Source organism: Suncus etruscus, chromosome 7 (assembly GCF_024139225.1).
Source record: "Suncus etruscus isolate mSunEtr1 chromosome 7, mSunEtr1.pri.cur, whole genome shotgun sequence".
Classification (NCBI taxonomy): Eukaryota; Metazoa; Chordata; class Mammalia; order Eulipotyphla; family Soricidae; genus Suncus; species Suncus etruscus.
Window position 1 is genome coordinate 97,109,718 of NC_064854.1, and position 15,421 is coordinate 97,125,138.

At 56.7% G+C, this 15,421-nt stretch overlaps 1 protein-coding gene across 5 annotated transcripts in view; it reads left to right on the forward strand.

The window, feature by feature from the left end:
* RAI1 (retinoic acid induced 1) overlaps positions 1–15,421 on the forward strand; it is a 93,794-nt gene that overhangs the window by 70,153 nt on the left and 8,220 nt on the right. For all 5 annotated transcript variants that reach the window (XR_007497542.1, XR_007497541.1, XR_007497539.1 and 2 more), the window contains one exon: positions 8,565–14,136. Coding sequence is in view for 1 of the 5 variants with exons in the window: in XM_049776754.1 (XP_049632711.1) it covers positions 8,581–14,136 (5,556 nt within the window). In the remaining 4 variants the exon portion in view is untranslated. The remainder of the gene's footprint in view (positions 1–8,564; positions 14,137–15,421) is intronic.

Below are 15,421 nucleotides of genomic sequence, written 5' to 3' on the forward strand. Positions count from 1 at the left end.
GGGGATGTTCAGGGACTCTTGTGTGGTGCCAGATTAGTTTCATATAAGACAAGTACTTATTCTCTTCTCAGCCCCCCCTAGCAATTTTAAATAAGTGGCTTCCTATTTTGTTTGAAGTTCTAGCACCTAAGCTTGCCAGGTCAAGATATTAGAGCTCAGAGAGATGATCCCTACTGTACTTACATCCCCACCTGTTCACTCAGGTGCATTACTTACCAGACCTGATGTCTGCATGACTGTTTCTTTTCTTTTTTTCCCCTCTCTTTTTTTTTTTGAGGGGGGTCATACCCAGCAGCACTTTACGCTCAAAAATCGCTCCTGGCAGGCTCAGGGGACCATATGGGATGCCAGGATTCAAACCACCATCCTTCTGCATGCAAGGCAAACACCCTACCTCCGTGCTATCTCTCCAGCCCCACAGGACTGTTTCTTGATGAGTGAGTGAATGAGGCATGCAGCGTGCACCTCTCTGACTCGTTCTGGATATTTTCATCGAGCAGTGGGTTACTACACAACCTTTTCAATAATTATTTATCCTGAGAATTGGAGATAACTGAACGAGAAACAAAAATCCCTGTTCTCTTGGCACTTTCTCTTAAAGAGAGACCAAGGAGAGAGCCTGCTGACAGCTGTGTGACTCTCTACAAAGAGGTAAGTCTTGAAAGATGATCTGAGAGCTGGAGTCTCTTTTCAGTATGGTGGTCAGGGAAGGCCACCTGAGGTAGTGGGGGTCTGAGCCTCTGGGAGTGAGATTCCCAACAGGTGCAAAGGCCCTGAGGCACAGGAATATAAAAAGGCCAGGAGGTGAATCAGCAATCAGCTTGGTGGCCCCTACCACTCAGTGAAATGGTCTGTCAGGGTACTTGGGTCTCATGGCCAAAGCTAAACTGAGAGGTGGGGCTCTGCTGAAGGTTTCTGCCTCCCTTCAAAGCCAACAGAATGAGCTGGAGCAGTGGCACAAGAGATAAAGCATCTGCCTTGCCTACACTAGCCTAGGATGAACAACGATTCGATCCCCTGGCGTCCCATATGGTCCCCCAAGCCAGGAGCGATTTCTGAGTGCATAGCCAGGAGTAACCCCTGAGCGTCACCAGGTGTGATCGAAAAACAAAACAAAAAACAAAGCCAACAGATCCAGATACTGTCTTATGTTTGTGGTAGAGTCACTGGCAAGAGGCCATGGTATGAGAACAGAACAAACCTTGCCAGCCTTATGCCAGCCTCTGAGCTTTGATCTTGCTTACCTGGGGGCCTAGAAGTGTGGCTTCTAGACACAAGCCCTTCACCTGCTTCACAGCAATCTGCTACCCCACCCCCGTTTTTTTTTTTGGGGGGGGGAGGCCATACTAGCTATGTGCTCAGAAACCATTCCTGGCTTGGGAGACCATATGAGACTCCAGGGGATCGAACTTCAGTCTGTCCTAGGTTAGCATGTGCAAGGCAAAGGCCCTAGTGCTTGCACCACTGCTCTGGCCCCCAAACCCCCGTTTTCTTTTTCTCATTTTTGACAGAGTTAGGGAGAGATGGTTCTGTTATCTGCTGAGTGATGGACAAAATTATCTAAAAACAATGACTGGGTGATAGCACAGTGGTAGGGCCTTGGCTGACCCAGGTTTGACCTCCAACATCCCATATGGTTCCTGGAGCCTGCCAGTAGTGATTTTTTTTTTTTTTTTTGTGGCTTTTGGGTCACACCCGGCAGTGCTCAGGGGTTACTCCTGGCTCCGTGCTCAGAAATTGCTCCTGGCAGGCACAGGGGACCATATGGGACGCCGGGATTCGAACCGATGACCTTCTGCATGAAAGGCAAACGCCTTACCTCCATGCTATCTCTCCGGCCCCGCCAGTAGTGATTTTTGAGCACAGAACCAGGAGTAACCCCTGAGCGCCACTGATGTGCCCCCCAAAAAATTTCTTTAAAAATTAAAGAGCTACTATCCTTAAGCAATTAATAAGTGGGGCTGGAATGGGTACAGTGGGTAGGGCATATGCCTTGAACACAGTTGACCTGAATTTGATTCTGAGATTGCAAGTGGTTCCGAATCCTGCCAGGTGTGGGCCAAAAACAAACAACAAAAAACACACACAAATGTTTAATAAGCATAGAACTATAGTTACGTGGAATACCCTCCCTCATGGAGGGTTCTAGAATGCTCATAATTCCTGGCACCTGCATGGTCTACCTGACCCAATTCTTAGCACCCCTACAACTTTCAAAGTAGACACCAGATGAGCCAGGGAGATAATGTAAAGCACTGTGTGCTCAGCACACACTGGTGATCCTGTCACTGCACACACACCCTTCAGCATGGCAGAGTGTCGTTCTGTGGCCCCAGCATTGCTATGGAAGCCCTCAAATCAAACGAACGCCGATGCTCACTCTCTGCACCTGCGAGCCATAGGTCCCACCTCCACATGGACTGTGACTTGCACAGGCTTTGGGGAGCTAGGGCTGAGCCCCAGGAGGTGTTTCAGAAGGTGTGGGGGCGGGGTTATGCAAGGAGACCTTCTGTACATCTGTAGAGTCCTCCAGTTGGCTTCCCATTTCATAGCTCACCATCCCCAGGACCCCACCTCACTGGGAGTCCCAGCCCTAAAAAGGGGGGGGGTGTGGTGGCTGTGGTCTTCTTGCCTCTAACCGGTGTGCTGTTGCTTGGCTATCCTTTTCCATTCCTCCCCTTCATCCACTCCTTCGTTCTTTTCTCCCTCCTTCCATCCATCTCTTCCCTCTTCCATTCCTCCCTTCTCAGGGTTGGAGCCCAAAGCCTCACACTTTTAAAACATGCTCTGCCCCTGAGCTATACACCCAATCCTGTTGACCTTTTAGTATTTAGGAGCTGCAATCCCAGGTTCCTTAGAGAGTGAGGAGGGGTGCATAGGGTTGTTACACATGTGTCTTTTATCAGAGGAGGGGCTCCCAAATAATGCCCAGGGACTTTGGGGACCATCCTGTGGTGCTGGGGACCTGTAGGGCTGCTCCAGCATAGAATGGAGAGGAGCAGGAGGCACTGAGTTGGAACCCAGCCTGAGGCCTTGTGCTGTTCTAGTTCTTGAACTCTACCAGGCCCCATATGTGGTGTCTTGAGAGACTTGTTCTCTGAGATTCTCTTTCGTTGGGAGGGAAGCCACACCTGGCTATTTTAGGGGTTATTCCTGGCTCGAACTCAGGAAGCACTACTGGTGATGCAAAGGGTACCATATGGGATGCTGGGGATTGAACCCAGGTCATGCGAAGCAAGCACCTTACCTGCTGTATTTATTGCCTCTCTGACCCAAATTCTCTGGAATTCTTTCTGCTCTAAGATTTCTTTGGGCTCCAAGCAGGCCCTTCTCATTGCTTTTCTTTCTTTCTTTCTTTCTTTCTTTCTTTCTTTCTTTCTTTCTTTCTTTCTTTCTTTCTTTCTTTCTTTCTTTCTTTCTCTCTTTCTCTCTTTCTCTCTTTCTCTCTTTCTCTCTTCTCTCTCTCTCTCTCTCTCTCTCTCTCTTTCTTTCTTTCTTTCTTTCTTTCTTTCTTTCTTTCTTTCTTTCTTTCTCTCTCTCTCTCTCTCTCTCTCTTTCTTTCTTTCTTTCTTTCTTTCTTTCTTTCTTTCTTTCTTTCTTTCTTTCTTTCTTTCTTTCTTTCTTTCTTTCTTTCTTTCTTTCTTTCTTTCTGTGTGTGGTTTTTGGGTCACACCCGGCAGTGCTCAGGGGTTATTTCTGGCTCCAGGCTCAGAAATTGCTCCTGGCAGGCACAGGGGACCATATGGGGTGCCGGGATTCGAACTGATGACCTCCTGCATGAAAGGCAAACGCCTTACCTCCATGCTATCTCTCCGGCCCCTCTTTCTTTCTTTCTTTCTCTTCCTTTCTCTCTCTCCCTTCTTTCCTTCCTTCCTTTGTTTTGTTTTGGGGGGGCACACCCAATAACGCTCAGGGATTACTCCTGCCTATGCACTCAGGAATTGCTCCTGGCTTGGGAGACCATATGGGACACCGGAAGATAGAACCCCGGTGGATCCTAGGCTAGTACCACCGCTCTGGCCCCTACTCTCTTTCCATGAACCTTTCCACCCTTGGTCTGAACTCTCAGTGTCCAAGAGACTGTGGACACCAGGCTTTCTTGCCTTTTGGGTCCATCAGAAACTCTATTTAAGCCAGGCACTTAGGGTTTATTTCACGTTTATTACTCATCAGCTGTAACAGATGGGAAGGACCTAGGTGATCCTACCTTCTCTGCTCCTCCCTGGACATTTACCACACACTTTTGCGTCAGCCTCCTCACCCAGCTCACTTCTTCCTCTTTTCAGATCTTGAGTGGATTGGGTTTTAAATGTTTTCTCTGTAGCTGCAAATCAGGAAACTGGGTCATAAACAATCCTTGTAAGTAGGTGGGATGGAACCTGCTGCCTATGAGCCTTTGTTGGGAGCAGAAAGCTCCTTCCCAGCCCCTTCTTCCCCCTCTCAGAAGCCATTGCCCCTTCTCTGGCCCTGGCTGACTGGCTCTGGTTCCTCACCTCACCCCCCCCCCCCAGCCTCTCTCAGGGCTCAGTAGTTACTGCCATTGCAGCAGGTAGGCAGTGGGCATAGATAAACATGAGCTACCAGCACCGACTTCACCTTATCATAGCACCTTCTTGCTGTCATCTCTGAGTTGCTCACCTTGAAAACTCTGAGGGAGGTGGAATGTTTGAGGCCACCTGGCTTGGTTACTTGCTGCTGTGACAGCAAAAAGGGTTTCACTGCAGATGGCCTCTGGTCTCTGAACTTTGCTTTTTTCAACAAAAGCCGAGCAGAGCATCCCACAAGAATATCCGAAGAGAGGCACCTGGCAGTGCTTCCCCCCCCCCCCCCACACACCTCAAAGAAGGGGAGAACTGGAATTTCCTGAAATGGGGGCTGAGCCCAGGCTCGCCTGTGGCTTTAGGCCTTTAGGGCCTGGGCCCTGCATCTTCCCATGCCTCCATCTCCCTGTGCCATGCCAGGCTGTGCACATGGCTGGGAGGAGCAAGAGGCCCATCTGTGCTGAGGGACATTACTCTAGGGCTGGGGCCCTGAGCCAGCTTTGTGCTGTGTGGCCTGCCTGAGTGGGCTGCTCACAGCTAGCCTACAGACACCAGGAGCAGCGGTCACATGCTGTTGGCTAGAGGGGTACATAGGGTGTCCAAGACTAATCTCCCTGTCCTTCCCTTCCTCCTTTCTGTTTGTTTTTTGTTTTTGGGCCACACCCGGCGTTGCTCAGGGGTTACTCCTGGCTGTCTGCTCAGAAGTAGCTCCTGGCAGGCATGGGGGACCAAATGGGACACCGGGATTCGAACCAACCACCTTTGGTCCTGGATCGGCTGTTTGCAAGGCATAGGCTGCTGTGATATCTCTCTGGGCCCCTCCTTTCTGTTTTTATGTTTGTTTTGGGTCACACCGGATGGTGCTCTGGGCTGACTCCTGGCTCTGTGCTCAGGGATCACTGCTAGAAGTGCTTGGGGTACCATATGTGGTACTGGGGGTTAAACCCAGGCCGGCCACGTGGAAGGCAAGTGCCCTGCCTGCTATGCTATCTCTCCAGCCCCCCTTCCTCCATTCTTTCCACCCTTCTACCTCCCTTCATTCCTTCCTCTCCTTCCTAGCTGGGTAAGAACTTTAGAGCTCAGGCTCTGGGAGAAGAGGCAGGTGTGGGGAACATGGGCAGAGAAGCCTCGAGAGCAGGAAACCCAGAGCCTGTGTGAAGGGGTGCCCCCTCGCCGATCCTCCAGGACCACAATCCCTCGCTTGCCTGCCTCATTTCCCTTCCTCCAAGTTCAAAGGTGCACCATCTCTCTGCCAAGGGTGTGCTTTTCTGCCTCTCCTTTTCTGGGGCTGCCTGCCTCTCTCCCCTCCTTTGTCCTTTCCAAGTGCTCTTGAAAAGTAATCATAATCATAATAATTAATAACAACAGAGCCCATGGCCGGCCAGAGGCAGCTCTTAAAGAGGCAGGCCCGCATTTTCCTCCTGGCAGAGCTGGTGGCACCGGCAGGCTGGCTTCGAGGGCCCGGATGCCGAGCCTTTGTTCCCAGCCTCCCTCCTCCCTGCGCAGGGGTTGGAGGGTAGTGTCGGGGTGAGTGTTTTTGTGCCTCTGTTCTCCATCAGGCACTGGGCTTCTCGTATTTTAATTGAACTGTCTTTTCTTAGAGATAGATGCTTTCGCCGCGTCCAGCTGCTCATGTGTATTGGGAAACCCGCCTGTAATACAGCTCGTCTAAATTAAAAGACGCAGCAGCTGGACTGATTAAACAGGGAGGGGGGATGCTGGTCAGAGCACTCTCTCTTTTTAAATAATGTTTCTGGTAATGCATTTTGGAGAATGTGAAAAAAAAAAAAGCTGTAGAAATGTTAATGATATCCACAGGACACTCAGCAGGAAATGAGAGCGATCTGGGACTAATAAAAGCCGAAATGTAATTTGTGCAGATATACGAGGTGTAGCCTTCCTTCCGAGAGGCCTGGGTTTGCGCATTCCGGGCTCATAAATGCTGCTAGGGGGTGGGGACGAGCGCCCTTGGTCCTGGATTTCCCCCCTTTGTCAGGGCCACTGCAGATCCTGTGGCGAGGGGACAAGGAAGGGCCTGGGACCTGGACCTGCCAAGCTTGCCTTCGCTGTCTGGGAGCAGAAAAGGTGATGCTTTTCGTCTGAGAGGTCGGGTCAGGAACTGTGGGGCTGTCCAGCTGGCGAGGGTCTATGGGGCAGCCGAGTATGGTCCCAAGCCTCTCTGCATTGGAGAGTCATGACGAGCCCTTCACGCAGTGCTCGGCTCACCGAATCGGGTGGGTTGAAGTGGGTGTGAAAGAGGTCTGTGATGAGCCTGGGGGAGGCCAGGGGTCTTTGGCCCCAGGCCTGGCTGTCTTTGACAAGGCCATGGGTAGGGGTTTGGCAGGATCTCCTGTTCCTCCTGAGGGAAGATCAGGGAGCTTGTCAGGGCTCTGCTCACAGGGCTCCTGGGCATGCCCTAGTCTGATGAAAGGGCAACCTCTGAGCCATCCCTGGGGAGCCCGGACACTGACTGAGGAAGGAATCTGGTGGGATCCAGCCAAAGAAAAGGGGTGAGCCAGTCAGAGGATTTTCCCCCACCCCCACACCAAGTGTGGTCTGGTGCTCGCTGCCTTCTCCAACCACATCTGTCCTCCCCACACCCCAGTACTCGCCTGCCCCTCCTCTCCCACTGGAGTGACAAACCAGAAACAGAATCTGGCAGATTCCCTCCCCCTCCATGGCGCTGTGTGGCTCTACAAGCTTCTGGGCCTGGCCCTGCTGGGCTCAGGTGTCTCCCCAGCCCCCCTGCACTCAGGGCTGACTGACAGTCTCACAACATGATTTCTCTTGACACTGGAACATTCTTGGGGTCTTCTATTCCTCCTCTGAGGATCTCGGATGTGTCTAGGCTCACCTGTACATGGGGATTCCAGTGATTCTGCCCTGAAGGGTCCGTTCTACCCCAGGGACCTTTCTTTTTTTTTTGGGGGGGGGGATCCTTGTGCAGTTGTGTTCAGGGTTTACTCCTGACTCCGTGTTCAGGGATAAGCTTACTATTGGCACTGCTGGCAGGGCTTCGGGGAACCATACAGGGTGTCAGGGATTGAACCCAGGTCAGCCTTGTGCCAGGCATCACCAGGTCTGCTGTACTGTTTCTCGGGCCAACCCAGGGTTCTTGACCCACGATCCTGCTTCGAAGAATTGGTTAAACCCTGCCAATGCGGCCCAGACTCAGTCTCTAAAATCACAGACAGACTGTTGACGTGGCCTGCCATGCCTTGCACCCTGCCACTGAGAATGAGAACATGACTGCACTGACCTCCTGGCCTCACTTGGGGCCCACAACTGCTGGTGGCCTGTGGTGTCAGTAGCCTTAGCAGTCTGAGGCCTGCCCTGGCTCTAAGACCCTCATCAACATTGGCTAGAGGGAACAGACAGACTCCAGATGGCATGGCAGTGACAGGATGCACTCATGGCTGGAGAGGCCCCACCTCCTGGTGACCGGCATGACGTGGTCACAGTAGAACATGACCAGGGCCAGAGTGATAGCACAGCGGGTAGGACATTTGCCTTGCACACGGCCGATTTGGGTTTGTTCCCCAGCATCCCATATGGTCCCCCAAACCTGCCAGGAGCGACTTCTTAGCGTAGAGTCAGGATTGACCCTTGAGCGCTGCTGGGTGTGGCCCAACAAACAAAAAACAAAACAAAAACCAATAGAACATGGGCACATTGGGGCCATACCAGAACTGGAGACTGATTTGGAGATCCAGGGAGGGAGGGTGAGGGAGGAGCCAGCCAGGAGGGTGTGGGGCGACAGCTCCCAGGGCACTAGCTGTGTTCTCCCCCTTTGGAGCAGTTAGCCTTGGCAAGGCCAGAGCCTGGGTCACAGTGCACCCCTCCCTGATTAAGCGGGGGTTGTCAGTATGTGTACAGTGGGGGTTGGGGGGCTGCTAAGAGCAGCGGGAGAGGGGAGCATGCCAGCTTTCCAAGCCAAGGAAATGGCCCTTCTGAATCACTCTCCCTCTGCCCCTCCCCTGCCCACCCACCCACCCCTTCCTTGCTCCCTTTCTCTCTTCACAGATAACCAGCCCGAGTCATGCAGTCTTTTCGAGAAAGGTGTGGTTTCCATGGCAAACAACAGAACTACCAGCAGACCTCACAGGAGACATCTCGCCTGGAGAATTACAGGCAGCCAAGCCAAGCCGGGCTGAGCTGTGACCGGCAGCGGCTGCTGGCCAAGGACTATTATAACCCGCAGGCGTACCCAGGCTACGAGGGCGGGGCTGGTGCGCCCACTGGCTCTGCTCGCAGCAAAGGCCTGGCCTCGCAGCAGGGCCTGCAGGGTAGGCCGGCCTTCCCCAGCTACAGCGTCCAGGACAGCAACCCCTACCCAGGCCGTTACTCGGGTGAGGAGAGCATGCAGGCCTGGGGGGCCCCCCAGCCCCCACCTCCCCAGCCACAGCCCCTGCCAGGGGGGGTGGGCAAATACGATGAGAACTTGATGAAGAAGACAGCAGTACCCCCTGGCAGGCAGTACCCAGAGCAGGGTGCCCAGCTGCCCTTCCGGAGTCACTCCCTGCACGTCCAGCCACAGCTGTCGCAGCCTCAGCAGTCCCTGCCCTACCCCAAGCTCCAAAGGCAGAAGCTACAGAATGACATGGCCTCGCCACTGCCCTTTCCCCCGGGCAGCCACTTTCCCCAGCACTCACAGTCCTTCCCTACCTCTTCCACCTACTCCTCCACTGGCCAGGGTGGTGGGCAGGGGACCCACTCCTATAAGAGTTGCACAGCACCCTCTGCCCAGCCTCATGACAGGCCGCTGACCGCCAATGCTAGCCTGACACCAGGCCAGAGGGTCCAGAACCTTCACACCTATCAGTCCAGCCGCCTCAGCTTTGACCAGCAGAAGCAGCAGCAGCAGCAACAACAACAGCAGCAACAACAGCAGCAGCAGCAGCAGCAACAGCAGCAGCAGCAACAACAAGCCCTTCAGAGCCGGCATCATGCCCAGGAAACCCTCCATTACCAAAACCTTGCCAAGTACCAACATTATGGGCAACAAGGGCCAGGCTACTGCCAGCCAGATGCGGCCGTCAGGACTCCGGACCAGTATTACCAGACTTTCAGCCCCAGCTCCAGCCACTCTCCCGCGCGCTCTGTGGGCCGATCACCCTCCTACAGCTCCACCCCATCACCACTGATGCCCAATTTGGAGAACTTCCCCTACAACCAGCAGTCACTCAGCACGGGCACCTTCCCTGCCACCGGCCTCACCGACCACAGCCACTTTATGCCCCTACTCAACCCCTCCCCGACAGATGCCACCAGCTCCGTGGACACCCAGGCTGGCAACTGCAAGCCCCTCCAGAAAGACAAGCTCCCCGAGAACTTGCTGTCAGACCTCAGCCTGCAGAGCCTCACGGCCCTGACCTCACAGGTGGAGAACATCTCCAACACGGTCCAGCAACTCCTGCTCTCTAAGGCTGCCGGACCGCAGAAGAAGGGCGTCAAGAACCTGGTGTCCAGGACCCCGGAGCAGCACAAGAGCCAGCATTGCAGTCCTGAAGGAAGTGGCTACTCGGCCGAGCCGGCCGGCACGCCACTGTCAGAGCCGTTGAGCAGCACGCCCCAGTCCACGCACGCTGAGCCGCCGGAGGCTGACTACCTAAGCGGCTCCGAGGACCCTCTGGAGCGCAGCTTCCTCTACTGCAGTCAAGCCCGGGGGAGCCCCGCCAGGGTCAACAGCAACTCGAAGGCCAAGCCAGAGTCCGTGTCCACATGCTCCGTGACCTCTCCCGACGACATGTCCACCAAGTCTGACGACTCCTTCCAGAGCCTGCATGGCAGCCTGCCTCTCGACAGCTTCTCCAAGTTTGTGGCCGGGGAGCGGGACTGCCCGCGGCTGCTGCTCAGTGCCCTGGCCCAGGAGGACCTGGCCTCAGAGATCCTGGGGCTACAGGAGGCCATAGGGGAGAAGGCTGACAAGGCCTGGGCCGAAGCGCCCAGCTTGGCCAAGGACACCAACAAGCCACCTTTCTCCCTGGAGAATCACAGCACCTGCCTGGACCCCGTGGCCAAGACCGTGTGGTCGCGCCCAGGGGAGCCGGAGGCCTTGCCTGAGTCCCTACAGCTGGACAAAGGTGGCACTGCCAAGGACTTCAGCCCGGGACTCTTTGAAGACCCATCAGTCAGCTTTGCCACCCCTGACCCCAAGAAAACGGGTCCCCTCGCCTTCGGCACTAAGCCTCCACTTGGGGCCGCTGCCCCAGACCCTGCCACAGCGGCTTTCGACTGCTTCCCAGACACAGCTGCCGCCGGAGCAGCAGACAGTGCCAACCCCTTTGCCTGGCCCGAGGAGAACCTGGGCGATGCCTGTCCCCGCTGGGGGCTGCACCCTGGCGAGCTCGCCAAGGGCCTCGAGACAGGCAGGCAGACCACAGATGTCGTGGTGGGCAAGGAGAGCGCCTGTGAGGCCTCGGCCTGCCTGGGCTTCCGGGAGGAGGAGCCCCCAGGAGAGAAGGCCCCAGGGTCCCGGGACTTCAAGCAGGAGGAGGTGGGTGGGGTGAAGGAGGAGGCAGGCGGGCTGCTGCAGTGCCCCGAGGTGGGCAAAGCGGACCGGTGGCTGGAGGACAGCCGCCACTGCTGCACCTCTGACTTCGGGGACCTGCCACTGCTGCCGCCCACGGGCCGCAAGGAGGACCTAGAGGCGGAGGAGGAGTACTCCTCCCTGTGCGAGCTTCTAGGCAGCCCCGAGCAGAGGCCCAACATGCAGGACCCACTGTCGCCCAAGGCCCCCCTGATGTGCACCAAGGAGGAGGTCGGGGAGGTGCTGGACTCCAAGACAGGCTGGGGGTCCCCATGCCACCTCTCTGGGGATTCTGTCATCTTGCTGGGCCCCACTGTGGGCGCTGAGTCGAAGGTACAGAGCTGGTTCGAGGCGTCCCTGTCCCACATGAAGCCCGGGGAAGAAGGGTCCGAGGGTGCATTGGCTCCAGGGGATCCTGTCGCCCTGACCCCTGACACCTCTCTAGCCCCAAAGGCCGCCGTGCCAGAGGCATCCATTGCGAAGAAGGAGCCTGTGCCTCGGGGCAAAAGCCTACGGAGCCGCCGGGTACAGCGGGGTCTACCTGAGGCTGAGGACTCCCCATGCCGAGCCCCGGCATTGCCCAAAGATCTCCTGCTCCCCGAGTCCTGTACAGGCACCCCCCAGGGACAACTGGAGGGCACAGGGGCACTGAGCCGGGGCATCTCCGAAGGGTTCCCCAGGATGTGCACCCGCTCCTTCACCGCCCTGAGTGAGCCCCGCACACCTGGTCCCCCAGGCCTGATTACCACTCCTGCCCCCCCAGACAAACTGGGAGGCAAGCAGAGAGCCGCCTTCAAGTCAGGCAAGCGGGTGGGGAAGCCCTCCCCAAAGGCAGCCTCCAGCCCCAGTAACCCAGCCGCCCTGCCTGTGGCCTCTGACAGCAGCCCCATGGGCTCCAAGACCAAGGAGACTGACTCGCCCGGCACGCCTGGGCAAGACCAGCGCTCCATGATCCTCCGGTCCCGCACAAAGACCCAGGAAGTCTTCCACGCCAAGCGGCGGAGGCCCTCGGAGGGCCGCCTCCCTACCTGCCGCACGGCTAAGAAGCTCCTGGCCAACAGCCATCTGCCCACCACCTTCAAAGTCTCTGGGAGCCCCCAGAAGGAGGGCAGGGTGGGACCCCGGGCACGGGTCCCTAAGCCGGGGGCCGCTGGCAAGCTCTCTGATCGGCCCCTTCATGCCCTCAAGCGCAAGTCTGCCTTCATGGCGCCTGTCCCCACCAAGAAGAGGAACCTGGTCCTGCGGAGCAGCGGTGTGGGAGACGAGGATGGGAAGGAGGGTGTGGCTGAGGGTGCCCCTCCCCTCTTCAAGAGGCTGTCGTCCCCCAAGAAGGCCAAGCCTGCAAAGGGCAGTGGGGAGCCCACAGCAAAGCCCCCACCGCCAGAGACCACCGACACCTGCCTCAAGCTGGTGTCTCGAGCCGCCTTCCCGGGAGCCATGAAGACCAAGGTGCTGCCCCCCCGGAAAGGTCGGGGCCTGAAGCTGGAGGCCATCGTGCAGAAGATTACATCCCCCAGCCTGAAGAAGTTCGCCTGTAAAGCCCCGGGAGCTCCTCCCGGGAACCCTCTGAGCCCGACCCTCCTGGAGAAGGAACGAGGGATCAAGAGTGCTGGGGGAAGCCCGGTGGGGGCAGAAGAAGGTCTCTTAGGTGTGGGCACTATGCAGAAGGTCCCAGCAGCCTCAGGAATTGACCCGATGTGCAGAAATCCAGCCAACAGATCCTTAAAAGGTAAACTCATGAACAGTAAGAAACTGTCCTCCACTGACTGTTTCAAAACCGAGGCCTTCACATCTGCAGAGACACTGGCGCCCGGAGCCATGGCACTAGTGCCCAAGAAAAGAAGCCGGAAAGGCAGGGCTGGGGCCTTGGCACTCCCCAAAGGCCCCCTGGAGAAGCGGCCCCATCTCGGCCCCCCTCTGCCTCTGACTTCCCGAGACCGGATGGGAGTGGGCACACATGGGGGCAGTGAGGATGTCTCTGGTGGAGGTGGCAAGAAGCCAAAGACAGAGGAGCTGGGCCTGGCCTCCCAGGCCCCTGAAGGCCGGCCCTGCCAGCCCCAGACCAGGGCACAGAAACAGCCGGGTCATGCCAACTATAGCAGCTATTCCAAGCGGAAGCGCCTCTCCCGGGGCAGGGCCAAAAATGCTGCCTCTTCCCCCTGTAAAGGGCGGGCTAAGCGGCGGCGGCAGCAGCAGGTGCTGCCCCTGGATCCTGCAGAGCCTGAAATCCGCCTCAAGTACATTTCCTCATGCAAGCGGCTTCGGGCAGACAGCCGCACCCCCGCCTTTTCACCCTTCGTGAGGGTGGAGAAGCGTGACGCATTCACCACTGTATGCACTGTTGTCAACTCCCCTGGGGATGAGCCCAAGCCTCATAGGAAGCCTTCATCTTCCACCTCCTCTTCCTCATCCTCATCCTCCTCTTTGGATGCAGCCGGGGCCTCCCTGGCCACGCTCCCAGGAGGCTCTGTCCTGCAGCCACGGCCCTCCCTGCCCCTCTCCTCCACCATGCACCTGGGGCCTGTTGTTTCCAAGACCCTGAGTACCTCTTGCCTTGTTTGCTGCCTCTGCCAAAACCCAGCCAACTTTAAGGACCTGGGGGACCTCTGTGGGCCCTACTACCCTGAACACTGCCTCCCCAAAAAGAAGCCAAAACTCAAGGAGAAGGTGCGGCCAGAGGGCACCTGTGAGGAGTCCTTGCCGCTCCTAGAACGAACACTCAAAGGCCTGGAGTGCCCAGCTGCCGTTGCCGGGAAGCCCCCTCGGCCAGATGGCCCGGCCGACCCTGCCAAGCAGGGTGCTCTGCGCACCAGTGCCCGGGGCCTGTCGCGGCGGCTGCAGAGTTGCTACTGCTGTGATGGTCAGGGGGATGGTGGCGAGGAGGCAGCCGCAGCTGACAAGAGCCGCAAGCATGAGTGCAGCAAGGAGGGAGCGGCGGCGGAGTCTGGTGGGGACACCCAGGAGCACTGGGTGCATGAGGCCTGCGCCGTGTGGACGGGCGGGGTCTACCTGGTGGCCGGGAAGCTCTTTGGGCTGCAGGAGGCCATGAAGGTGGCCGTGGACATGGTAAGAGGCCAGCCCGGCCGGGCGTGGGGGGCACTTGGGTTCTGCAGGACGGGCAGACAGGCTGCTAATTTGGGCTGAATATGACCACAAATTTAAGAAACTCAGGGAGGCTCCAGGTGCACCCTGAGCCAAAGCAGAACATACCCACTCGATTTTGTCCCAGACCTGCCCAACTCACCCTCCCTTGGCAGTGCCTCCAGAGTACCCCTGTTCCTGCTCCTTGCATCATCAGCTTAGCTGCGTGAACCCCAGAGGTCAAAAGCCCTCCCAGAGTGGAAAGCTAAGGTGGTCTGCACAAGTAGGATGCCCACTCTGCTGCCATAACCATCTTTCCACTCGAAGGTGGTGCTGGGGCTCATGGAGGCCCCTGTCAGGCATATGTGATTGGAGCAAGACCCTCTGACAGGGCAGTCCCGGCTTGGGGCTCCCTGAGGCCAGACAGCCAAGGGCCTCTGAGCAGGGCCTGAGAGAAACTTGATGCGTCCCAGCACCTGACGTGAGGCTTGGCTGACTTCTGGGTCAGGCCCCAGCTCTGCTTTGCTCCCTGGCGGGTACTTTGTTTCCTTCAATCTGGAGTGTGTGTAGGGCAGGGGCCCTGGGGTGGCAGCACAGCAAATGCGAGGCCTGGGTTCATTCCCAGCACCAAGAAAGGAAAGAAAACCCACCTCTCGTACAATGGATAGATTTGCTCCCTCTGCGAGAGGAAATGAACTCGTACTTGGAAGGGAGCCACATTACCTGGCGTGGTGGGTGAGGGACAGTGGCAGTCGTGCCACCACCACCAGGCTGACTCCTGAACCCAGGCCTGGGGGTAGTCGTCAGAGTCAGGGCCTGCGTGGGTACAGTGGGGAACGACTCCTCTCCTGGGGCCCACATATTCTCATTCTCACACATACAAACATTGCCACACACACACGCACACATTCTCATACAAATATATACACACACGTATACAAAAAGACATACATTCTTTTGCTCATACACTCACACTTGCTTCACGAGGGCTAGTTCTTCCTTGGCCCACCCTCCCCAGCTGCTCTCCTGCTCCCTATACCTGAAGAGATTGGCTGTGGGGTCCCATGGAAGGGTGGCTAGTCTTCTCTGCAACCCCCCACACTGGCCTGAGGGTGTGGTTAGAAACCTCCTCACACCCACATGTCCCACTCATGGCCCCAGCCCAAGAAGAGCTGACCACTTTCTCCCTTGTATCCATAGCTCACAGGATGTCTTTTGGTTAGTAGAAGTCCTCTCACTATTTCCTTCTCTTCCTCACCCTCTTTCCTCA